At 38.7% G+C, this 25957-nt stretch overlaps 1 protein-coding gene across 3 annotated transcripts in view; it reads left to right on the top strand.

Annotated features, from left to right (window-relative positions):
- CABIN1 (calcineurin binding protein 1) overlaps positions 1–25957 on the top strand; it is a 105107-nt gene that overhangs the window by 8555 nt on the left and 70595 nt on the right. For all 3 annotated transcript variants that reach the window (XM_014253947.2, XM_014253948.2, XM_014253946.2), the window contains exons 13-27: positions 53–270; positions 1663–1741; positions 1982–2169; positions 3398–3547; positions 3925–4119; positions 5127–5363; positions 6598–6751; positions 6981–7096; positions 10867–11028; positions 12529–12735; positions 13098–13243; positions 15054–15315; positions 18040–18300; positions 18897–19048; positions 19586–19764. In XM_014253947.2, the coding sequence (XP_014109422.1) occupies positions 53–270; positions 1663–1741; positions 1982–2169; positions 3398–3547; positions 3925–4119; positions 5127–5363; positions 6598–6751; positions 6981–7096; positions 10867–11028; positions 12529–12735; positions 13098–13243; positions 15054–15315; positions 18040–18300; positions 18897–19048; positions 19586–19764 (2706 nt within the window). The remainder of the gene's footprint in view (positions 1–52; positions 271–1662; positions 1742–1981; positions 2170–3397; positions 3548–3924; positions 4120–5126; positions 5364–6597; positions 6752–6980; positions 7097–10866; positions 11029–12528; positions 12736–13097; positions 13244–15053; positions 15316–18039; positions 18301–18896; positions 19049–19585; positions 19765–25957) is intronic.

The following is a 25957-nucleotide window of genomic DNA, read 5'->3' as shown; positions in this document are numbered from 1 at the left end:
TGATCTGCCTCAACCTTACACATGTAGGCCTTTGTGTTTATCTGCTTTCTAGAAAAACAGGATGTTCATGAATTCCTGCTGGATAACCTGAACAACGGTGGGATGTTGGAGCTGATGATGAGATATCTAAAAGTCATCAGCCAAAAGTTCCTGGTGAAGTGGCCTCCTGGCTTGTGTGAGGTGGTCCTCAGTATCTATAACAGCTGGAGAAAGCACAGCAGTAGCCTTCCCAACCCACTCCTGAGGGACTCAAGTAACCAACACATCAAGGTAATGCAACACCTTTCCTTTTTCTGTATTTGCTGTTGTTTCGTGTCAGTGTGCCAGAAGCACCCAGCTGAAATCCAGCAGGCACAGATTTGGCTTAGCTCTGTCTGGAACTGCTTGTCCCAGCTGTAGTAACTGTCCTGACCTTGGTGCACTGCAGCTCCTGGAGCTGTTCCTGAGCTGAACAGGCCTGGCTGATGCTACATGCAGCTCTAACCTGTACATAATATGTGTTCATGCACACACACCCCCATAGAGATGGAATAGACACAGCTATATTTTATCCCTTTATTCTGTTGTTGCTCTTTCTTTTTTTTTCCCCTCCCTTTTCTTCTGATATGACACAGTTTTGTTTTGTTATCAGGTCAGTACAGAGGCTGCTCTGTTCTCACTGATTGAGGGTCAGCATTGCTGCTTTAAATAGAGTAAATACAGTGTAGTTTTAAGATAACCTGAATTTTACAGTAAAAAAACCCAAACAACAAAACAAACCAAAATCACCTCATCAGCATCACCATTTTATTACTTTTCCTATTTACTTTCAGGAAATTCCAGATTTATAAACAATAGTAAGTTCTTTACATTAATGCTAAACCAGCTTAATGATAGAAGATGATATTTCTTGAATTACAAAACCAGTTCTGATACTTCCTGACCACTGAGCCAGCCTATGCTGTCTTTTTTAATGTTAGCAGTCATTTGGAAAGTTACTTGTCTTTGGTATAACTTCAGTTTAAATATTTTTTTCAGATGAAGTGTTTTTACTTCTTTGCAAATTAAATATTAATTATGAAAATTGCTGTGTTCCATTGATGTCATTTACAAAACAAACAAAAGAGCCTCTATGTAAAGATGTTAAATTTTTATACATCATATGACTTACTTATGTATATTTTTCACATATACATGCCCTTTTTAAAACAAATGTAAATATATTTATAAATGTATTCCCTCGGTTCTCATTATTACTGCGTAACTGCTTACTTGTATGTAAATTTTGTCTTATTTTTCAAATGTCAGTGCTACTGCTATATTCTGGAATTGTGCTTTTAACATGATTTGGTACTTTAGTTGTATTTCAGCTAGATAAAAAAGTAAGGGTGACAATATTTTCTAACATCAGGCAGTGCTGTTCTGAGCTTCTTTCATGAGCTGAGATTTTTTTTTTTTAATGCTTCTAAGTATTGTTTGGTTTTGTACCTGTTGATTTGTAAATGGTGTTATACACCTTTTAGGCAGAAGTAGTTATAACTTGGGAACAGAAATCCCAAGAGCACAAGATGAAGGCTTTCTTTGAAGTAAATTGCAAATTTAGTGATTTTTTTTAATTTATGCTTCTTTTAATGTATTTCTTTCTGTGAATACTGTTTTGATATCTCCTTTCTTTTTCTGAAGGATATGATGTTAATGAGCCTTTCTTGCATGGAACTGCAATTAGATCAGTGGCTACTGACAAAAGGGAAGAGTTCTGCAGGTGAGACCTTGGTGTCACTTTCTTCAGACTCTGAAAACACTGGGGGTATATGAACAAATGTTTCCAAGAATTCACTGGATTTTGGAGCTCTTTTTTCTTAATATCTTCCAGATCTATGTTTTATTGGTCGCTCAATTGTTTGCCTTTAGGTAGATCAATACCTTTGAAATTCTGGCAAGCGGGACTCTTTCCCTGGGATGCCAGTAACTTCATGATAAAATGTAATTAATTGACTTGCAGTTTCTCCACGAAATTGTCCTGCTGCCTCTGTGAATGGAAAGTTTGGTCCTGACTTCCCAGGAACTCATTTTTTGGGAGACCTGTTGCAGCTGTCGTTTGCATCTTCGCAGCGAGATTTGTTTGAGGAAGGCTGGATGGAGTTTGTCACTCGGGTGTATTGGCTGAAGGCTCGCTTTCTAGCACTGCAGGTTTGGTTTAATTTTGGTTTAACAAACACAGCTTTTCCCAAATTAAAGTCAGCATTGTTCAGATGCAGCTGATTTGGGAATCTGAACTCTTTTAAGCATGTGGATAAAATCAGCTTAAAACATAGCGATTTCACTTTACTTTTAAATATAATTAACTTTCCCTGAGGCTTGAGGTGGAAATGAAGTAGGAGGTCTCACATGCTCAGCAAATACTCAGATATGTTCAATATATGTCTTTGTTTAAATTAACTCGTGCACAGCTTAAAAAAAAAAAAAAAATTGTACTAAAGTTACTTGGAATACTGTTGTGGAGCTGCAGAACATAAGATTTTTAGGGGCCTGGACTCATGGACACTGTCAAAGTCTCAGGAAGTCCAAAATGCAGATTTTAACTGAAGCAGACTCTGTTTTATTACTCTTCCCTCTGCTTTTTCAAGGTGACATGGTTTTGCTTTTGAAGACTTTTAATTTAATATGGAAATTTTTTGAAGCAGAGCGTTTTAAACCTATCACTAAGGGAATAATTTGAAAGAAATGTTATTTGAACCCAGTCTTTTTTTTTTCCCTCTAAGTGTTGCTTCCCCAGGACATCAAAGAGAGTTTTTTAATGCTTAAATCAATTGTCAACTAGCTATGTGAGTCAGTTTCATAAGTGTGAAGTAACTTGTTCCTTCCCTTTTTTTTCCCCCCACATCTAAGGATTCCTTTCTAATAAAGTTATTTAGGAAAAATGAGAGTTCCTATACTGGCATTTTTTTCCTTGTGGTAGGCAGAGTTGTATTTTGCTTGTGCATTCCTTCCTGACCTCTCTTCAATAACTATTTTGCACAGAGCAAGTAGAATTCATTCACTTTGCAGAATATATGAATGTTTCTTGACTCAGTGTTTTAATTTTCACAAATGAAAGAGTTATTTCTGCTGGTTTACTCTTCTGCCTTTTTAAAGGAAAGGGGTTTTAGCACTCCAGACCAAGCTCAAAAATTTATGCAGGCTGAATTTCTGTTTTTTTCTGATTTGTTTTATCTGTTATTGAAATAATAAAAAAATATTTTTGCTTTTATTTGAGCTATTGAGTTGAATTTGTTTTTTAATTTTTGAAGATGTGCAGAAATCACACTGACAGTGCCTGCATTAAATTTAAACATTTTCTACAAGTTTTGGAGGCCCTTTCTGCAGTGAGAACCATAGGATTTTTGGTTGATTGTTTTCCTCTGTACTGTTTCTATAGGGAGACATGGAACAGGCACTTGAAAACTATGATATCTGCACTGAAATGCTGCAGAACTCCACCAGCACACAAGCTAAAGCTGGCAATGAGTGTAGCATTGTGATACGGCTGCCTAATCTGCATGTTGATTCTGTGGTGTCTTTAGAAGAGGTAAGAATTCATTTGCAGGTGTGTGTTCCCTGCTCCATCCCTCACACTCCATCTCTCCCAGTTTCAAATGTCACCTATGAATTACTTCTTTTGTGATGGAAGTTTACTGTATCTCAGAGTGAGGGTTTTGTAGTTTGAAAATTATGTCAAGCTCTATTTTTCAAAAACTGCAGTTTTTGTATCTGTTGGTTCTGTACATCTTTAGATTGCTTTTATGCAAAATAAAAATATCAAAGCAGCTGCTTGTACAGCAGTAGATTATTGAATCAGTGTTTTTCTTTTCTGAAACATCAAGAGCTAAACAGCTGGGAGAAGTGTCAGTAGTCAAATATATGTGAAAACAAAAGTTAAGATTATATCATCTGTGGTGTTTGCAGATTGAAAAGAACCTGAAATCTCTGGAGAGATGCCAGTCTTTGGAAGAGATCCAGCGCCTGTACGAGGCAGGGGATTATAATGCAGTGGTGCATCTGCTCCGGCCAACCTTGTGCTTTAATGGTTACGGCAGAGCCAAACATCTGGAGTTTGTCACATCCATACCAGAGAGACCAGCACAGCTGCTGCTCCTCCAGGTTTGCTTGCTGTCTTAAAAAAATCTGTTTTAGTAAGGAATTAAGACTTATTCCTGAAAACAGGATGGAAGGATTTCTGGAGTGGGTGTTAACAGCTATGAGTCCTATTTACAAAGCAAAACATGGAACCAAATCTGTAAATGCTCTGAAGAGCACAGCTTTATCGACTTCATTAGCAATGTGCCAACTTTTGCTGACTGGGAACGTGGCTAAAGATACAAGATGCTGAGGCCTTCATGAAATGAACAGAAACTTGAATCATTTCCTGAGTTATTTTATGGATAGTTTCATGCTGCTGTTGACTATATGGTGACTTGGAACCATTCTGAAACTTGGTTATCTAGCATTGGAATGATTTTTATGCTGTAAACACACTCTCCTGAGAAACTTGATACATGCAGTACTATTGCTGTAGAGTTAGTCCATTTGACACTGTAAAAATAAGCGTATAAATGAGCTCAGCTGGGAGTATATTAGGTTATTTGGTGGGGAAAAAATTTACACTAAAAAAGACTGATGGTCTTTTAACTGGACTGAACCAAATCCTACAGTTTGCATGCTATCTGGTGACCCAACCTCTTCAGGGTACAAAGAATCAGGAGAATGTTGCTATTACAATTGCCTTAGAGATGCTACTTTGTTATTTATGAAGTAATAAAATGGTAGCGCAAAATCATAAAGATCCAAACCCTGTTTCTTGTAAGGGCTCTATTCAGCTATAGATCATTAGAATTACAGACCTATAGCCATCCCTTTCCTTGCTGCTCTTATTAAAGCAGAAAGATGTGATGATTTTTTTGTATTTAGATCCTGCTTGTGTGTTTGTTATCCAGGATCCGTGCACCTCCTGTTGTCCTTTTAATGTTGTGTTTAAAGGTGTTCTGTTTCATTTCATTGAAGTAATCACATTAACTGAGTATAGTGTTTGCTTTTCCCCGCTGTGCATTCATGTTTAAAATAAACTTTTCATTGTTATAATAGATCTTTTTCATATTTACATTCCCTAGGACTCCCTGCTCAAACTGAAAGACTACAAGCAATGCTTTGAATGCTCAGATGTTGCCTTGAATGAAGCAATTCAGCAGATGATTAATATGACAGCAGCCTCTGCTAAAGAGGAGTGGGTTGCTACGGTAACACAGCTGCTCACAGGAATAGATACTTCATTATCATCAGTTAACAGCATCTTGAAAGACTCCTCTGTCACACCCAGCCTCGTTCGCCTAACAAACAACCTGATCCAGGTAACCCATGCCCTGGCACCTGCAGACATGTCTTGTGTGCTGCAGACCTCCAGGCATGATACAGTTGCTGTGTGAATTCCCACCCACTCCTAGTGATGGTTTTGGTTACATTTCTGTTACATTTTTGGGAAGATGGCTATTACCGTATTGTGTGAGCGTTGTCATAGTCTGCAGTGTGATAGATCTGCACTGAGCACACACCTGTGCTGGAACCAGTACCAGCAGGTACCTTTAGACACCAAGCTGCCTAAAACAATCAAAATATGGAAGTATTAGACTGTTTGACGTGGTGATAATGTGAAGATTGATTGAGCTGCCTGGGTGTAGCTTGTAAGTTATGTCTCTGATCTTGCCTGTGTGTGCTTGGGGCTGGAGGGCAAGGTCCCATAAGCCTTACAGACATAGTAGAATTGCTTGCAAGTGCTGGCCAAAGTGTTTTTCTAGTAAAAACAGAAGGTGATCTGAACAGAGTAAAAGGGGAAAAGTGAAATGTGAACTGCTTCTAGAACGATGAATACAGCTAATTTTAGCTTTTTACAGAGGGTACTTTCAAACCTCAAAACTGAATGCGCATTTTCAGTCCAGGTAACAAATGGCAGACTTACAAATGGCAGTTTTATTAAGAAGCAGGTCTAGTTAATGTCAAAATTCAATGTGCTTGCAGTTCTCAAATCTCCATTTACTTCAGCAAAAGCCAAGGATCCTTCCCTGCTTACAAAATTGTACTCTCATTGTGCAAAATTATGTATATTATGGAATGGAATTCTGGAGAACAGAGTGTTAGGCGTGTCATTTATCTAGCATCTTCGATGGTTCTAGTTGGTCTTTAACAGTTGTTGTAAGACCTGTTCTAGCATTCAGGATTTTTTTTTTTAAGTTCCTCTTCATCTGGGTTCTAGAGAAATTTCTTGTTCAGTAATGAGGCCTAGTAATGCTAAGAATTGATGCTGTGTATTTGCTTACTCTGAATTGCTTGTATAGCATATTAACAGAGACACATCTAGGTGGAAAAAGAGGGTGCAAGAGGAATGTCAGAGTAAGACAAATAATCTACTACCCTCCCCCTACGGATTGATCTATCTCTAGCAGTTTTACAGCCTCTTATGAGAAGCTGAGACTCAAATTTAGATTGTTTCCTTGGGATAAAATGTGTTACCAACTTTGGGTTGTTTGGAAAAGATTCACACCCAACCTTTGTCTTGCATAATTTTGTCTGTATAATTTTCTTTATTAGATCATAGACTGCAGCATGGCTGTCCAGGAAGAACCAAAAGAGCCATATGTGTCCTCGGTGCTTCCGTGGATTATCCTGCACAGGATCATCCAGCATGAGGAAGATGCTTTTCGATCCCTTTGCTGCCAGCAGCAGCAGAACCAGGGAGAAGAAGGTGGATTATTTCTTCACTTTTACATATTGCACCTGAGCTCTTTACCATCTAGCTCAGGAATATAAGTAATAAAATACTTGTTTGTTGTCCTGCCTTACTGGCTGAAGGGAGTAGAGGGCTATGCAAGCATCACTTTCCACCAGAGAGGAAGCTTTTGCCAGTTGAAGCATTGACTCAGATCTAACTCAGATCTGTGCTACTTTAATATCTACCAATTTCTTTCTTCCAGCGAGTCCTGATACCCCTATGTTGCCTTCTTCACTTATGCTGCTGAACACAGCTCATGAGTATTTGGGAAGAAGATCCTGGTGTTGCAATTCAGACGGTGCTCTGCTCAAGTTTTATGTAAGTATTGGCATCGTGGAATAACTGAGATTGATTCTGATTGATGTCTGAAAGTCATCTAGCCAAGACACATCTCAAAGGAGGACAAAGTTTAAAGTTAGATTGTTTTTTGCCTTGTCTTCATGTTCAATATACACTTTTAAATCCACTTTCCATCTTCTCCCAGACAAACATACGAAAGTTTCAGTCGGTTTAATCTGAATAGCAAAGGTTTGTTATTCCAGACCCTTTTCTATTGGTCTACTTCCATCATACTTCCCTTTGTTCTCTGGACTTACCTCACAAGAGGTAATTATTCACAAGAATAATTGTTTGCTTCTGTTTTTTCTCCTTTGTTTTGCTTCTTTCACTAGTATTTTATTTTGTTCATGGGACCTGAAAGGGAAGTATAACCAAGCAGCCTGATAGTACTGTACATCATTCAGAACCTAAAAAAACCTGCAGTGTTACATCTTTAAAATTGCTGCTAAAATAATGCAGTGGGATTTCATATTCATCTTGTCTCAGTGATTCTAAATAAGTTGCTCACTTTCCAGAGCTGAATTTGTCAAGTGTTAGGTAGGGTTTGCACATTTTCAGTCTTCGTAAATACTGTTTATCATGTAAAAAGAATGTATTTAAACTTTCAGCCAAGAAAATTCAGTTTTGAACAGCTTGGTTGTTTGTTTGTTCCAAAACATAAGAGTAAATTTTGCAGGCCATCATCTGTCCTGTTACACAACTGGAATGTTCCTGATTGCTCCCAGATCCTGTGGTGTTACCTGGATTTGCTCTGAAGCTGCGATTCATTTAATTGTGCTGTGTTTGATAAATTTGTCTTGTTTGATTATGTCTATCTTGATTTTATACCACAGTCTGAAAAAAAAATAGCAATTCTATTGTTTAATATTATTTAAAATATGCATGCCAAGTTCATCTGTTGAACAATGATGAGAATGAAGAATTACTTCAACTCTCCATGTTCCTGTGTCTTAAGGCTGTTCTTTGCTCTGATGTTCAGATGAGTGTGTTAGATCTCATATGCTCCAGGAATGGGTGTCTGGGCAGTGAATGCTGTAGCATTATTAGATGAAAGGACTTACCTATTGATGGTTGACCTTTTTAAGATTATTCCTTGAAGTCTCATTGTTACACCAGAAAAGACATTTCCCACGGTTAAGTAGAATATTTTTATGTGCTTGCTCATTTTATCTTAATTCAGAAACCCAGGTGTTTCCCTGAGCAGAGCACTGGCAGCCTGGGACAGCCTGGCTGCTGGCAAATCCCAGATAATGTGGTGCCCTGGGCTCTGCTCTACAGGGACATTTCAGTGGCACTTCACAGATTCAGCTTGACTTCACTGAGGTTTATTACCTTCAGCCAGGAGGAAAGCATGATTAGTTCTGCATAGAGCTACTCAGGAATCTCTTAATTTCCCTTCTCAGCACTCCCTGGAGCTTATTAGCCACAGCTCAGTGCCAGACCCCATCTACCTCTGCATTTGAGCAGTGGCATGTGCAGGACAGTAATTTAGACAGCTGGGAAGGAGGGCACAGAGAGCCTGAGGGGTTCTTCAGGAGTCAGCTCACCCTGGTAGGGCTGGAGTGAATGAGCAGTGTTTGAACTGAGGCTGATGCAGGGTAGAACTATCAGATTATCTCTATGTCGTGCTCTCCTCAGCCTCCCTGGTGTTAGGAGCATAATGCTGATACACCAGAGCTGCCCCTGCAGGGACTCCAGAGGGCTTATTAGCTCAGGCCCTGTGCTTCATGAAAATAGATGGGCTGTTGCCAGGCTCCAGCTTGCCCACGGTGCTCCCGAGTGATGAGTCTGAATTGTGCCTGTACCCACAGCCTGGCAACTCACAGAGTATGGGCTGTGAACCTGGGGAAAGTACAGATGACTGAGAGCTGGCAGTGTATTTGCAGTGAGATCTTTACAAATGTCATCAGGTACTTTAAACAAAAATGTTCCATTTTCACTTATAGAATTGCCCGCTTCTTAAACTAAAATATAAGATAGTATTGTTAAACACAAGAATTTAGTTTTCAGAGATGAGAGGGTGTTGGAAGGATAGGGAAAGACAAGGATAATATGGGATGAATTATTTGAAGAGAAAGGCAGCTTCAAGAATGTGAAAAGTGTGTTTCACAGATTAGTATTAAATGATCAGTTCTGTAGGTGAACTGTCTGCTCAAGGACCATATATTGCTTATGGATGAATGTGCTGTGCAAGAGAAAGTGTTCATATTAATTAAGGCCATTGGCAATAGCCTGAATTATTAGGAACAATTCTGGATTTCTGCCAAGAACTTAAAAGTTGAATAAGAACAGAAGAGATTGTTTTGAACCTGTTCAAATGAGAATTCTGTTACTGCTGTTAGATGCGCTTTTGTTTGTAGCAGTAGGAATATAAGGCTGTTGTTACAGTATCTCTGATGCTCACTGTTTTTCTTCAGCTTATTTAGCTACACTTTCTATAAATTTCAAATGTTCACAAATTCATACAGGGAAAGTGCTGGAAATAAGGTGTCTGCTGGGACTCAGTGTGAATTAATCTGCTGTGGCTCCAGATGTCATTGAAATGCTTTCTAAGAGTTGTCTTTGATTTTATTTTTCAGGAGTTTGGCTCTCAATAAAACAGTACCTTGATCTTTGCACAGATATTTTAATCAGAAGAGAATCAGCATCTCATATTTAATTCCAGCTCTTACAAATGAGCTTCTTACATGTAGAATGTCAGATTTTGCCTTGTAATGCAGTGTTTGTATTGACAGGAAAGCCCATCATGATGAGAAGCTTCTTGTAGGATCAAGCATAAAAACTGAGTTTGCAATCCTAGATGTTGAAAAATGCTAAATGGTCACAAATAAGTGTTTCATTTTAAAATTTGAAATTCCATAGTTGAACACATTGAAATTGAATCCTAAACCTCAGTGGTTGTGTGGGTTTTGTTTTGGTTACGAAATAAATATCCAGAATCCCCCTACACAGATTATTCTTGGTGAGCATATTTTTATTGACCTTGAAATGTCTTCTTGGAATGTGTTCCTTTTTGGTTTGTTTTTTATGGAAGCTTAGTGAGAATTTTCAAAGAGTTACCTTTCTTCTTTTGGCATTCAACTGCAGTTTTTATAATGAATGTCTTAAAGTATCAGCATCTTCCAAAATATTCTAGTGATGGGGACTTTCTCTTGTAGTGTTGAAGGTAAAGATAGCAACTTGCTGCAGTGTTTAGTAATTTGGGATCAATCCAGCCACTTTCCTTGGTGTGTAGCCATCTGTGTAATACTGTTCATACTGTTCAATTCTATAGTCCTTTCAGCCAGATTTTCATTAACTCTCTCTCTTCTTTTGCTGCAAAGTCTCCTCCATCCTGCTTTTTTCATGCAGAGGAAATTGCTGGTTGTGAGTTAGGGCAGAAATTCTTCTGTACCTTTTCTTTATTCACAGCATTGATGAACTGTAGTGTTTATATTCACAGAAGCAGTTTGGTGTGTAGGGGAGAACTTTGAATGATTTCTGAAACATGAAGCTGATGTATAATAACCTCATTGATTAAAGATAAGTGTTTGTGAATTAACACAGGGAGAGAAATAAAAGCACTTCAGTGCTGCTGCAGTGCCATTGGAATGACTTGTGTGAGGCCAGTTTGCAGAAATACACCAGTAATATTTGGTGATGTTTGGGGAAAAAAATCCATGTAGTTCCTAAAAGTTGTTTTTATCATCTGCCTTCAGACAGCTCATTGTGATCTGCAGGTGACCTTGTCCTTGATGCTTGGCTTGTAGGTTCAGGTTCTGCAGAAAGAACTTGCAGCTTCCACTTCTGAAGATACTCATCCATACAAAGAAGAGCTGGAAACAGCCTTGGAACAATGTTTTTATTGCTTATATGGTTTCCCTAGCAAAAAAAGCAAAGCAAGGTACTTAGAAGAACATTCGGTACAGCAGGTAAGATGTGTGTTATCCAATGTCAGTGGAATATCCTCAAGTGATATAAGATGCACTCTTGTTTTGTTCTAATGCACTTTGATATATTTTGGAGAAGGATTACTTTTATTTCCTTGTAAATGTCATGTATTTTACACATTGTAGAGAATAAACTAAAAGTTTTCATATTTTTTTAATTATAATGAGTTGAATATTTTAAATTAAATGCTAGTCTTATCCACAGTAGTCTGCCATCCTGAAAGTATTGAGAAATTGATTTTATTAAGCTATCACTTTCCTGTTTTCAGCTGAGAAGAAGTTCAAGGTTGAGGAAAATTTAGAGAGGAAAAGTCAGCTTGAGAGAAGAAAACTTTAGCAGCCAGCCTTGCAGTTTATGAAAGTGAAAAATGTCACTGTTAAAAGTTTGCAAGTACATTATATTATCACTTACTTTGACATCTTTGATGGTAAATACCTGGTAGCTGTCTATGAGAAATGTGAAATTCAGTTGAATTTGGGAGGAGGGCAACTACAGAGTTACCCCTCTGGAAGAGGGGTGTAATATTAAGGGAGGAAGAGAAAAACACAGGGCAGCAATGCAATTCCCTGCCTTGAGAAACACCACTGGTTTTATTCAAAAACCCCAGAGTATTTTGCAATTACCAAATGCAAGCGATCATAGAATTATCAATCAAAACTGTTTTCATACAAGTAAAATAATTGTCTGGCTCTGTTGAACAAACCTTTTAAAATGCACAAATATTCTTACATTGTTCATTGAATATTTGGAAATTTTGTATGTTATATGTACATCTTAGAGTGAAGATAATGTGAGAAAGGGGATGAGTAAGAAAAAGGGAAATATAAGGAGATTGCCCTCTGCAGCATTCCCTATTTTTCAATGCAGAGCAAAATTTATTGTAATGGTAAAGTGAACAATAAAAGGAGAAAAACTTAGTCTAGCAGAAGAGAACTGTAAATTATTTTGGGTATTTTTACTGCTTTCAAGAAAGAAAAGTAAAGAGAAAATGAGGAGTAAATTCTGGAAGTAACTTTCTACAGAGTGTTTGGAGATTTTTGAGGCTCAGAATTTTGTCTGATGCCCATTTCATTAACTCTTCTTACTTGGCTCTGAAATGGAAGGGGCAGAGTTCTTCTCCATCTCTCACCCTGATCTCAGTGTCACTCAGAATGTTTACAATTGATCCTTGCTTATAAACAACTTTTCTGAGCAAGTCTTGTACACAAGTAGAATGAATTTATTTTTATTTTGACTTTAGTGACATACACTAAGTTACAGCAATATCTTTGTCTGTTAAATCAGTGAGAAGTATATTGTATTTGTGAGCAGCATAAATGAATAGCACCTTTAACTCTATTCTTGGGAGGTTTCATTTGGTTTCTGCTAGAGTAATATGTACACTCTTATGAACTAGAAAGGATATGGAAAACCATCATCAGTAGACTTGAATTTTGAAATTTGAAGTATTTTTTTCCCCTCTCATCTACCTCCCTCTTCAGGTTGATCTGACATGGGAAGATGCTTTGTTTATGTTTGAGTATTTTAAGCCTAAAACTCTCCCAGAATTTGATAGTTACAAAACCAGTACTGTGTCTGCTGATTTGGCCAACCTTCTGAAGAAAACTGCCACAATTGTTCCTCGAACTGACAAGCCTATGCTGAGCCTGGAGACTGTATCTGCCTATATTGAAGGAACATCCAGCAAGGTATGATTAATTGGTTTTTTAAAAAATTACACTGAAGGGAGTAAAAATTGGTGTTGCTATTTTTATGTAGACTTTTTGATTATTAGTGGAATGATTTATTCCATGATGTTTGGCTTCATTAGGTAGTTGCATTTAAATAAAATAAGAATGATCCCATCAAAGCTTTTAGTCTTTGAATGGTAAAATATAGTCAGCATGAGATGTTTATTAATGTTTGTAAGTGTTCTATGTATCTGTGAAATGCGTTCAATGTCTTCGTATTCAAAACCTTCATATTGTGTGATGAAAAGGCTGCTTCCTCTACAAGGAAGAAGCAAATGTGCAGCTCATTTAATGTGAACCTTTGCCTTTTGGGTGTGCAGGCACCATCTCTCCCCGAGGGTGCAGACTATTCTCCACCAGTGGTGACTGAGCTGTATTATCTCCTGGCAGACTATCATTTCAAGAACAAAGAACAGTCCAAGGCCATTAAATTTTACATGCACGACATTTGTATTTGTCCAAACAGGTCAGTATTTTTGAATCCTTCATTCTTCTCTCTTCTTTCAGTACTGAAAAGAAGAGAACTGGTTTCAGGAATGAAAAAAAAACAACCCCAAACAACCAAAACCCCCACCTGAAATCCATTATCACAGGTCCATTGTATAATTAAGGGCATCTCTTAAACAACCCAACAGAGAAAACGAAGCCCAAAATGTAGGGTTAAATATTTAATTGCTTTGAAATTAAAACCAAAAAATGAAAGAAGTGGGGAAGCTAAATTGAAATAAAGAATAACTGAAGAATGAGCTGTTTGCACCTTTTGTTCTTTGCTTTGGCATGTTCATGCATGATAAGGAGTGAAAAATGTCATCATTTGAGAGTGTAGCTATAGCACAAATGGCATCCTTTAGTGGATTAATTGTTTAGGCTGATCTCTTCCTAAAAGTGTTGATTCTGCTGCTAGAGAATTACACAGAGAATACAAGTAAAGTATTTAAGTGATATTTAAACAAAACCACCTTGTTTCTTGATAATTTACAACTCACTGAAATACCATCAAGATTAAGCTCTCTCATCTTAAAAATAAAGCATGTTCTGAATATCAGTCCTCTAAATTAAATTAAATAACCTTTAAATTTACTGATTGAATATAGAGTTTGCATATTAGGTGTTATCATTTTAATTCTCCTTGAAGTTGATAGATCAGGGTCAGTGACAAAAACCCTAATTGGATAGATTTGAGACAAGGAAATTGTTTCTAAATCCAGTCACGTAACGGAGACGAAAGGGAAGGTGAAGGCACAGAGCAATTTTAGATGTGAAATCTTCAGAGGAAATAGCTGTAGTTTAATGTTACTGCATCTTCTAGTCTTGGACTTGTGACTAGCAAATGGCTAAAACTTTTGTTTAAAGGCAGATAAAGAAATTACCAGTACCACCCCCACCCATTTTTCTGTAGTTTTGGTGCACTGAATCTTAAATCCAAAAATAAATGAATGGAATTCATTTTTACTTTAATGTGTGGCATTTTTTTGCTCAGAAGATGCCTTATGAGGTAGCATAGTCAAAATAGTTGGTACTTGTCTGTCCTACAGTTCCTGTTCCATTCCCCTCAGGAATCTGACTATTGAGGTCACTTGACCTAGAAATGAGTTTTCAGTTGGAATCAGAAGAAATTGCAGGCAAAAATATGAGAACCTTATGGTTGTTGCCTTGGTGTTAAAGTCATGGTAAAATTGAAAAGCCCCAGAGCAGCTGAACCCAGGTGTTAAAGTGAGGTTTTGGCCTATGGAAAGCACCCTTCAGGTTGTATTGTCAATAAACACAGGGCTGGACCCTCAGCAGTCCCTCAGGCAGAAATTGCACTTCTGGTTCATCAGAATTTTCCTACTTGAATACAATTTTGGCTTTATGATTTTTATGCTGGGAAATGATTATGATTATTCACAGTTGAGTCCAAGAGTACAAGGTGTCTGCTGGCCTGCAGGGTGACAACATTTTGACAGGGCTGCATGGTTACTGAGAGAAAAACAGCGGGAGTGCTGCCATTAGAAATACAGATATACTGGCTTTGTATGGCAAATAAACCTGGGTTTTTCATGTTTTCCATGTGTGACAGTTCCTGGGGGCAGTGCTTTGTTGGGAAACTACTTTAAGACAATGATTTAGGCTGTACAGCTTGTGGTCCAGTCTGAGGAGAGGACGAAATGCAGAAATCTGTTTTGTGTGATGAAAGGAGGAAAAAATTGTAGATACAAGGAGACGAAGCTTGTCTGTGCCTTCAGTGTGATGTTCAGGGGGCAGTTTGCTCATGGGTTATGTTCTTGCCTGCCCAGGTTTGACTCCTGGGCTGGGATGGCTCTGGCTCGGGCAAGCCGGATTCAGGACAAGTTGAACTCCAACGAGTTGAAGAGCGATGGCCCCATCTGGAAGCACTCAACCCCTGTCCTGAACTGCTTCAAGCGAGCCCTGGAGATCGACAGCTCCAACCTCTCCTTGTGGATCGAGTACGGCACCATTTCCTATGCCCTGCATTCCTTTGCATCCCGGCAGCTTAAGCAGTGGAAAATGGAACTTCCCCCAGAAGTTGTGCAGCAGGTGGGATCTAACAGAGAGAGTATAAAATTTAAAATATTTAAAATCGGGTTTTCTAACATAGTAATTTTTTTAATTAAGTATTTACATGCTATATTCCGCATATGAGACCGTATGGTTACTTAGTGATGTAGGAAATTCCAATATTCATGTAATCTGGTGGTGTCAAGCAGCATTTGAAGGTGGGTTTTTCTTTTCCTTTTTTCTGTGTAAAATCAATTTGAGCCTAATCTTTGAATTATCTTTTGAAGGTGACACAAAATTACTGTAACCTTCTGGAAAGGGGAATTCTATTTATCTCTCCTTTCTGTAAATGTCACGTAATGTTTCCAGGAAAAGGTGAAATGTATACATATTGAAATAGTGAAGAGATCAGAAATTACTCTGATATCTGTGTCCACATGTCATCTCTTATATCAAAAGAATTCTCCCCTTTTCCTATGGTTTTGGACAATTAACCTAAACAAAAGATCAAAGTGAGAAGATTGGTAGAATTTCCACTGAAAACATTGTTATAAATTCATTATCTCTTTCTGCGTAAGGCAGGTGAAAAAAATTATTAAGAGGTTTATTGCTAAACCAAAATGAGCAATTCTAAATACACTCTGACAGTGATAACAGTTGCTTGGGAAAATGTTTTGTCTTTTTGGACCAGTGAACTCTGTTTCTGATTTAGCTTTTCTGACTTTCAAATGTTACATAGTCTGCAGCTGGAAACACACCACAAAAAAAGGAAATGCTGCTCCTCTGCTGTTATTTGTAAAACTCTCAGTGTTTGAACTGCAGAGATCAGTGCTGGGAACACCCTTTGCTCCTGGGAGAAGTGTTTAGAGGAGGTGGTGAGCCTCACATCTGAGCTGCCTCCAGCACTGGGTTAACACTGCACTTCCCACAGGCGCTTTCTTGCCTGAGAACAAAGATGATGTCAGCCTGTGTATTAGAAGGGAACAAATTGTTTATTAAAGAGTATGTTTGAAATGACAGCTAACAGTAGAGTTTTCTTCTGGAGGGTTATTGCATGCAACAGCCCTAAAACTAACTCCTCAGAAAGTGAAGCTAGTACATTTTATGTCTTTGCCCTATCAGAAGTTCGGTCTTAGGGTCTTGCAGGCTCTTGGTGATGGGGGATTTGTTGAAGAATTCCAGGGACAGTGCTGGAGATATTTCATATTATCAGCTAAAATGAGCAATACAGAGCAGCCATCTGAAGATGAGGATTAAATGAGAATGTTTATTTAGGACTACTTAAGTCTTCAGTTTTTGCAAGTGAATATATTAAAAATGCATAATTTAGTAAGAAAAGCTCTATTACAATAAAAGATAAATTGAAACAATTTCATCTCACTTCCACAGATATATCTCTTCAGGAATGTGTTTCTCATACATAAAAAACTTATCATTCTCTTCTTACAAAATGTTTAGGAAAGGAAATGTTATGTTTCAGTTCTTGGTTATAGCCACACAGCTTAAATTTATAAACTTCATTTTCAAAGAGAGAAAATTACATTAATGCATCTTTTGACCCAGTTTTTTTTAACATGATTTTATTGGCATTTAACTTTAATTTATGCTGCTGGTTTAAATTTTCTTTTGACGGGGTGGGGTGGGGAGAATATTCATCTCAAAATTAGATACATTGCAAGCAAGATGAAATACTTTTCTTCACAAATGAGAGTGGTCCATAGTGGCTTTAGCAGACTTCAGTTGCAGAACAAAGCAAATAATCTTTTTCTTTGAAGAGTTAAGATAATTACAGCTGCAAAAATGAGGTAGAATTTCTGTAGACATGAATACTGGGCTATTGTTATTTTTCAGATTTATATTTATATAAACATAATTATTTCTTCTGTCTTACTGTTTTGTTCTGGTTGTTTGTGCCAGCAGTTACCAGAGTGAACAAAATCCTATCTATAATCACATTTTGTGAGCTGTTGCGGTGTGTTTGACCACTTGGAATATATTTGATCACTTCTATGTCTTTGTTATGGTTTAGGGCAAATTTGGGAGGAAACTTCCAAAGGGCTCCCTCTAGAAAGCAGATTCAAGCAGGCCCTCTCCCTCCTGGTTCAGGAAAAGATTTCCTTGGAGAAAAATGGAAAAAAACTGTTTATTTAACAAGCAAAGTATTCACTAGGATAAAAAATTAATAACATTTAACAATAAAACTTCTCCCTGTTTGATGAGATGGCAAATACAGAAAGTCCTTGTCATGGGGTGTAGCTGGGCTCAGTCTCTTATCATTTCCTCTGGCACTGGAAAATGCCGTGTCCAGGGCTCCAGTGAGCCACAGGTGTGAGATCCTGGTGTTCTTCTGGGTTTTCAGTCCAGAGCAGGCTGACCAGTCCCAAGAAAAAGAAAAGTCACAGTCTGGGGAACTTCTCTGCCTGTTTTAGCTAGCTAAAACAACTAAAATTATTAAATTAATAATTATTAAAATAAAAGCAAAGGAGAGCTCTTTCCCGCTGTCCATCCAGTGAGCAACACGGTCTGTGAGAGAGAAAAGCTGAAAGCCCTTTGTGTTTTGAATACAGCCACCTCACAAATTCCACTGCTTCTCCTTCTCCCCCCTCCACTCTCAGATCTAGTTTTAAAGGTGCAAAACTTAATTCTGGGCTAAACAGACGAATGGGGATACAATTCAGCATCACAAAATCACCCCAGGACAGTCCTTGAGGTTGAAAGTGTTTAAGAATTGTTGTGTCCTGTTGTCCCCTTGGCTGGTGGCAGATGGAGGAGCGCAGGGACAGCATGCTGGAGACAGCCAAGCTGTGCTTCACGTCGGCGGCGCGCTGCGAGGGCGACGGCGACGAGGAGGAGTGGCTCATCCACTACATGCTGGGCAAGATAGCCGAGAAGCAGAAGCAGCCTCCTGTCGTGTACCTGCTGCACTACAAACAGGCAGGGCACTACCTGCACGAGGAGGCTGCTCGCTACCCAAAGAAGATTCACTACCACAATCCACCAGAGCTTGCCATGGAAGCGTTGGAGGTAAAAGGAAGTTAAATGTGTAGGCTCGAAGCCTCGTTCTCTGCAGATGTTAGGGGTGTGTAGATGGTGCTCTGCATTGGGGAATGTTTGCCAGACAGACTTGGAGAGTAAAATGGAGCCTGTTGTTCAGGCTGATTTCATTTCAAAGGCAGTTTGGACGGGTGGGTAGCAATTCCACTTCTGAATTTTGCTGCACACAGTTCATTAGTTTTTATAGAAATCAAATATTTATAGGATTCACAAGCATCCCGTACCTGTGGAAGCACAAGCTGATGCATGAGGTAGGACCTTTGCTTTCCCTGTGTTGTCTGGCAAAAGCAGTGGCTCTAGAAGGTACCCAGTGGTTACTTGCTTGCAGTGAGGCCAGTTCTGCTGCCTTTATTGTGTTCCATAGGTTGTGGTTATAAAATTTGTACAGTATTCCCATTTTGTAATTTAAAAGCAACTTTCAAAGGCAGGGAAAGTTCAATTCTGGTAAGTTTAGGTGACAGGTAGCTGTCTTAACTCCTGCAGATTCTATAGAGAAAAGACTATTTGTAATAGATTACAGAGCTACAAATTCTTTACTGACCAAATGGACTTTGGTGTTTTTTTAGGTATATTTTCGACTTCATGCTTCTATTTTGAAACTTGTGGGGAAGCCAGACTCTGGAGTAGATGCAGAGGTACTGGTTAGTTTCATGAAAGAAGCTTCTGAGGGACCCTTTGCCAGGGGTGAGGAGAAGAACACCCCAAAAGTTGCAGAAAAGTGAGTGCATTAGTTCCCAGCAGTATCCTCTGAATGAATGCTAATAAACTGCTGTACAATAAACTATTAAAATGAAGCTGACTAAAATATAAACAAAGTGAATAAAATTTATGCTAATGTTTGCAGTTTTCAGGTACCATGAATAAGATTACATGCTACTCTGAGATCTCAATAATTGGCACAGGGGAAAAGGGAAGAAAATAGAACAATTCTGATCTTGTGATCCATTTTGAAGCCACTGTTTTTATTTATTAGTAAATTTGATTTTTAAAATCAACTGTTAAAATATGCAAACACAAATTGCCTTCACTTACAGGATGAGAGATTTTAGTCCTTACAATTTCTCATTAACAACTCCAAAATAAAGAAGAATTTACTACTGACCAGTGACAAAGAAGGAAAATAACTTGTACTAAAAATCCTTTGTTTAGAGTTTGTTAGTGAGATTTAATTGCTCTGTTGGAAATGCTGTAAGAACACGCAGTCTCCTTTTGTTCTTTGTATATAAACACTTCACCTTTCCTCTCGCCCTCCCAGAGAAAAACCTTGCATGATAGATGAAGACTCTCACTCCTCAGCTGGAACAGTGCCAGGCCCTGGGACTTCCCTCCCCTCCTCCTCGGGTCCAGGTCTGACATCCCCACCTTACACAGCCACTCCAGTTGACCACGATTACGTCAAATGTAAAAAACCCCGTCAGCAGGCAACGCCGGACGGTACAGTCCCTGTTCTCAATACTGCCATGGGGGGTTTGGCCAGCAGTGGTCAAACTGCTCAAGGAGGGTGAGGGGTCTGTGGTAACACGGGCAATATTGAAGCTCATTATCTTTTTCTATAGAATCAATGTACAGTCAGAGCTTTAAATACGAAACTCAAAGTTGTCACCTGCCACCGCTGGTACCTGTCAGTCAGAACAGTTGTGTTGGTAGGTGGAGTATGAGCTCACTGAATTTTCAGTGGGTTCTTTTCTTCAGAGCTCATTGGGAAAGATGTGCATTCAATCTTTAGAAGACTGGACACTGTTTGGGCCTGTGTGAAAGGACCAGGTGAAAATTTCAACTGGTTCAAACAGGACAAATTGGTAAAAAGACAACGCAAGCCAGTATTACAATTTTTTGAAGGAGGCAGGTGGCAACTATTTTGAATATATTGTGATTCAGCACGAAGTGATTTGCATGACAGTCCAGTAGATTTCATCTTTTAATTTTTCTTTATCATTTACAATGACTGGTTAGCAGCTCATCTTTTTAGAATGTAAAGTGATAGAATAAATAATTGGCTTATAAATGTAAGGAGAAGGGGGGTGGTGTCATAGAGTTAACGAAGAGTCTGCAATTGCATATGTAGTAGAAATTAAGTTACAATTTAAGTAACCTGAATTTAATATTTGGCTAGGAATTTGATTCTGATTCTACTCTTCCAGCCATTTGTTTATCCATCTGGATCTATGAGTATCAGCACTCAAGGAGGAAAATATCTACAGTGTTTAGCTTGGTGTTGGTAGAATGTGCCAGGCCCCACAGAAATGCTCTGCTTGATATGAATTTATTTCTGGAGGGTGGGCTGCTTCCTATTGTCATTTTCTGAAGAATGGAACTTTGTAAATAACTTTGTTGACACAGTTTTGAAACAAATGTTCCTATGCCTGAAATTTCTGCAGGGTGCATTTATTCCTTTTCCTCAACAATTCTTGGTGCAACTGACAGAAGCTCTTTTATTTCTTTCATTATATTGAACAGAGAAATGTTCATTTTGTTATCGCTTGCATTTCACTTGGGAGTAATTCATTAGACTGTTTTGAGATCATTTGTAGTGCGGAGGTGTTAATGGGCTATGTAGGCTATGGGCTATGATCAGGCTTTTTTATTGGCTTTTTGATGTCTTTTGACACAACAGCATAGAAGGGAGCAAATATTTAAATATTTCCTAAGTAATATTCCCTGTGAGAAGCATTTCTTCCATCTGCTTATGTCCTGAAGACTGTCCCAGTGCTCCCAGGAGAGCCATAAGCTAGATAAATATTCCAGTGTGTGTGGTTAGTACCTCCTCTCCAAGTGAGACACGACGGGCTGTGGCAGCCGACGGCCCGGTGGGAGCGGAGGCGGCTGCTGAGCCAAGGCTGAAGGTGCAAGTGCAGGAACATCTGCCTCTGCCAGGGCTGCAGGAGCAGTTCCTGGATCTGCAAGCTGAGCCTAGCTGGGACTGAGCTTTGTGCTGTCAAAGCAATTCCAAATGTCAGCTGCTAGAAGAAGCAGAGTTTGGGTGATCTTCAGGAAGGCTGTGTGTAACCATGACAAGGAGAATTGCAGAGTACTGCATCATTCATAATGTTTTGTAAGTTGCTGGCACAACTAAACCCTGGATACAGCATATTGAAGAACCCCAGGAAACTGAAACATTTGCCTTGGGGCTGTTACAGATGGAAGAGCTAACAGGCTGAGCTAACAGGCTCAGAAGTCTTCCACTTTTATATTATTACATATACTGTGCTCTTCTGCATGCATTTGCATTTTACTTGTATTAAAATACATACTTTTGAAGTAAAATACTCTTGACATCTTACACATAATCACATCACTGAAGAAAGCCGGTGCCAGCATTTCCATTGTACAATTCCTAAAAATAGCAAGAAAATACTCATCATTTGACTACTTTTTAGATTATTTTTTAACCATTCTGAAAGAAATGAAGCAGTCTGTATTGTTGTTCAGGAACAAATAAGTTGACCTAAATTCAGCCTAGGCATTTATTTTTTCTGAGGCTCGACAATACTCTTATTTACTCTTGTATTGATAGTGTTGATCATACATGGCATAAATAAAGTAAGGGTATTGTACAGTTTTTAGACACTTTTTTTCATGTATTATTACCAGGAGCAAGATGCTATTTGGGGTCATTACTGACCTTTGAGACCTTTTTTGATCACGTTTGTGTTCTGTGCTTTGAGCAGACATGACCTGTGAGGAAAGAGAGAAGGAACTGGGATGGTTTGTGTGCAGAGAAGACTCAGGGGAGACATGACAGCAGAGTAACCTAAATAATGTTGAAAGCTGTACAGAGAGTTAAAGGCAAAACCCCAAGATGTCCATGTTCATGGAAGACAGAACAGATGATATGGCACTTAAATTCATTTTCATTCTGAACATTAGAAAACAGTGTTAGAATAGTCCTAGGAAATACCATTTTTGTATAACCCTGCAATATTTTAGCACTGGAAGTCATTAAAAAGTGGCGATGCAGCTGTCTGCCAGGCATGATGGAGATGTAATTTATCCTCATGGAAAAATGAATGAACTTAGATGAATACTTGAAGTTCCTTCTGAGCTCTACTTATTCTATTAATTTTGTGGGTATTGTGGGTTTGGGTTTTGGTGGGGTTGTTAGTTCGGTGTCTTCTAGAGCAGCAAATGACCTCATTACAAGCTGGAGAGAATTGCTGTACAGCCAAACATCTTTTCTTGAAAGTACTGGGGTTCTGATCTTCAAGCGTTTATCTCTAAATAGGTGAAGCTGTGAGGACAGACTCACTTTGAATACATTATATTTAAATGTGTTGTTATAGTTCTGTGGCTCTCTGGTACGTTTTGCTGGTGGAAGATGATGACTGGGATATGCAGAAATCACTGTTAAAGCTGAAAGCATTGAAAGGCTACAGACCCAGTGAATGCTGGTGATACTAGTTTTAAGTCATGTATTTAATGAAAATGGGAGAAAGGAACCAGTAAACTTCTTTTTCCTTGTGGCAGCTGCTAGCACATATCTCCTTCAAGGAGACAAAAGTATTGCTGAGTGGCAGCTGCTATTTGCTGGCTGACTTGCTGCTGTCATGTGTGTAAAATGGGCAGCTTCCTTTCTCTTTCTTGTCCTTCCATTCAGCAACATCTTTTCTTTCCTTCTGTTAATCCTGTCTTTCCTGTCATCACCCCCTGCCTATTGCTATTTTATAACCCTCCAAAGTGAAAACTTGCATTTGAAGTCTGAAGCATAGGTTCAGATTCTTATTTTCTAAGAGCGAAATAGGAAACAGGAAAACTCAGGAACTTGCCAGGCACTCAGACTTCCATTACCTGTGCTGTCACTGTATTTACACAGCTAAATGGGCAGTGTTACATAGCAAAACAGATATGCTCTCTGTCCTCCTCTGTGCAGGCTGGATGTATGTAAAGACCAATTGCAGTAAAAGCAATAGAGCTAGTTCAGAAAGCAGGAAAAGTAGTAAAAAAAAAATAAAAAATCTGAATAAGGTATCTGTTTCTCAAAAAGCAGATTTGGATATTGTTTAGGAGGTCTTTTTTGCTGTAATATGCCTTTGTTGTGTTGATACTCAATTCCATATTCCTGTGGTGGTATGCAGATGATGTATCCATGGCTATTGCAGTGTTAAAATGTTGTATTGTTTAAGTCTTCATCCATGTCATGTAGTATGTCGTGTGTAGTTAGACTAATTGTCCTTTTTTGTGTTTGTCTTTGCCTGATTGCTTTTGCACCAATATTGCCCGTGCTGCCTCTAACCTTTACACAAATCTCTGTTCCCCAGGCATTCTCTTCCTGCTTTTACCTGTCACGGCTTGCTTTTAATAATTGGCAGAACCTGCATGATAAACTCACTGGGAAAGGCTCCTTGCTTCGTGCTGTGGGAGAAGTCTCACTTCATAGTTTGTCGGTCTGTAATTCTGCAAATGTTACAAAGATGCACAGTTTTTGTAAATGGGGGTTCTCAGCATCCTGATGAGACAAAGGTGATCTCTGAGCAACTTCTTGCACCAGGTTGTCACTCGTGCAGAACTAAATCAGCTTCTGGGATGGAGTGGATGTTTTTGTGCATAAAAAGAACATCCACATTGCATTTTGGATGCTCTGAAAATTCTCTCTCTTCAGTGGTTAAAATGAAATCTCTGGGTCTGCAGTGCATGTCCTGCTCTGGCACGTGGTGCTGGATGTTCATGGGGATGGCACACTGGACCACATGAATAATGAATCACACCCAGTTTATTGCAGTGCGCTCCATTTTTACCTTTCCCCAATTTAACCTCTCTCTGATTAGTACAATTGTCACACTGAGATGTAGTGTGAGATTATGTAAAAAGCATTTGTCCAAATAAGTGGGACATTGGTGAGATACTCTGGTGCTCTGCTCTTGAAGACAGAACTGCAGAACAGGACTGTAAGTTACGGAAACACATTCTGTGTTCAGTGCAGCCAGACAAAACATAGGCTCTCATCTTTGACTCATGTTAAAAGAGAACTCCCTTTAAATTGCTGTCCTTAAATTAACCTACTCCCATGCAAATCTTTGCAATTCTTTTGTTTTTTAATAATGTGCAAGTGCCTTTTGATGCAGAGCTAAATGTTGTCTTCTGTTATGGGTGGAATCTGTTTGCAGAATGAGAATTCTGTGATACATCATGTTTCTGACTGCAGACCAGTAAAGAAAAAATGCTCATATATTCAAATGCAGAGGGGAGAGATGGTGCCAGGAAGGACAAAGAGAGTCTGTACCTTCACAGCCTGTGAACAACCCACCTTTATAGCATGAGACAAGTTTTTTTTTTGTTTAGTTATATATAGTTGCTTATTCATAAGCTCTGAACTGTGCAGCAGGATTTTTCTTTTCTGCAAATTGAGTTAGCATATGTATAGAGCTCTGTAGAAAAGCTTTCTCTGCCACTCATTTCTGATTTTTTGACCTGTAACTGATAGTTTATCATGATTCAGATACCTTCTTATAATAACTGGATGCACATTTTCCTTCAGATGTTTAAGACAGACAAAGATGCCATTCAGAAGTGAGTTGTACCCTCTTGGCTTTCTGACCCTTTTAATTTCTCCTTCATGCAGACGTTTCAGAGGTCTTCTCCATCTTCCTTTTAACTTCCAGAAAGTTTCAAAAGGGGATTACTGAGCTGCATAACAAATATTTGTCACAGGCAGAACACCTCATTCCCATTGGCACCACGAAGCTCTGCTTCAGCTCCCCTGGGAATAAATTCTGTTCAAGTCTGTACCATAGCTGGTACCTGGTCATCACAGTTAGCAGTGAGAGCTCTGTCATTAGGATTGTCTGAGCTGTTCAGGTCACTCACACTGTGACACATCACTCTCCTTGTCCCTCCTCAGTGCTGGAGGGACTCAGTTTTAGCCCTGTTTTCCTGTTAATTATAAAATTAAACAGATATTTAGGCTCTCCAGAGTACTGAGCCCTGTTTTGCTGTTAATTTTAAAATTAAACAGGCATTTAGGCTCTCCAGAGTTCAGCACAGCTTTGTGCTGGTGATGGGTGGCCTGCAGGTGCTGTGCCCAAATGCTGAGGGAGCAGTGACAGTGACATGCCATCGCTGTCTGCTATGGAGGAACAGTGGGGAACAGGGATTTTTGAAGCCAACCCAGTAAACCTATTTCATTCAGGATAAGATTAATGTTAAAATGCTCTTAAGCATGGAATTAAGGCAAATGGGCTGCAGATATTTTTTCTAACATCTGTGACAGATGTGTTTCAGTAATGATAGTGATTTAATCATCCATGTGACTGACAGGACCTCCATGTGATGCAATAAAGGTCTTGGCAGTACAGATGAATATACAAGTTCTTTCTTCCCAATGACATCTTTCTGATAATAATTACTATTTTTTTACTAATGTCTTGGAAAGTTAACAAGATTCTTCTGTTGACCTTTTCAAATCTCCTGTCCAAAGCTGCTCTTTTTCACCCATTGACAGAGTAAGGGATGTAATCTGACATGGATTTGAAATGAAATGTCACAAGTTGAGGACATTATGGGAAATGAGATAAATAAAATTTTGCTTTCAAGTGCCATTTTCTGAAATTTTCAGAGATAAGCATAAAATATTTAACTTTACATCAACAGAGATTTCAGCTCGTCAGGTTGTTTGAAATCTTCCTAAAACTTA

Source organism: Pseudopodoces humilis, chromosome 20, assembly GCF_049639895.1.
Source record: "Pseudopodoces humilis isolate 2021_Gansu_Grassland_sample_001 chromosome 20, ASM4963989v1, whole genome shotgun sequence".
Taxonomy (NCBI): Eukaryota; Metazoa; Chordata; class Aves; order Passeriformes; family Paridae; genus Pseudopodoces; species Pseudopodoces humilis.
The sequence above is the reverse complement of the archived record's forward strand: the minus strand, read 5'-3'. Positions and strand labels throughout refer to the sequence as shown.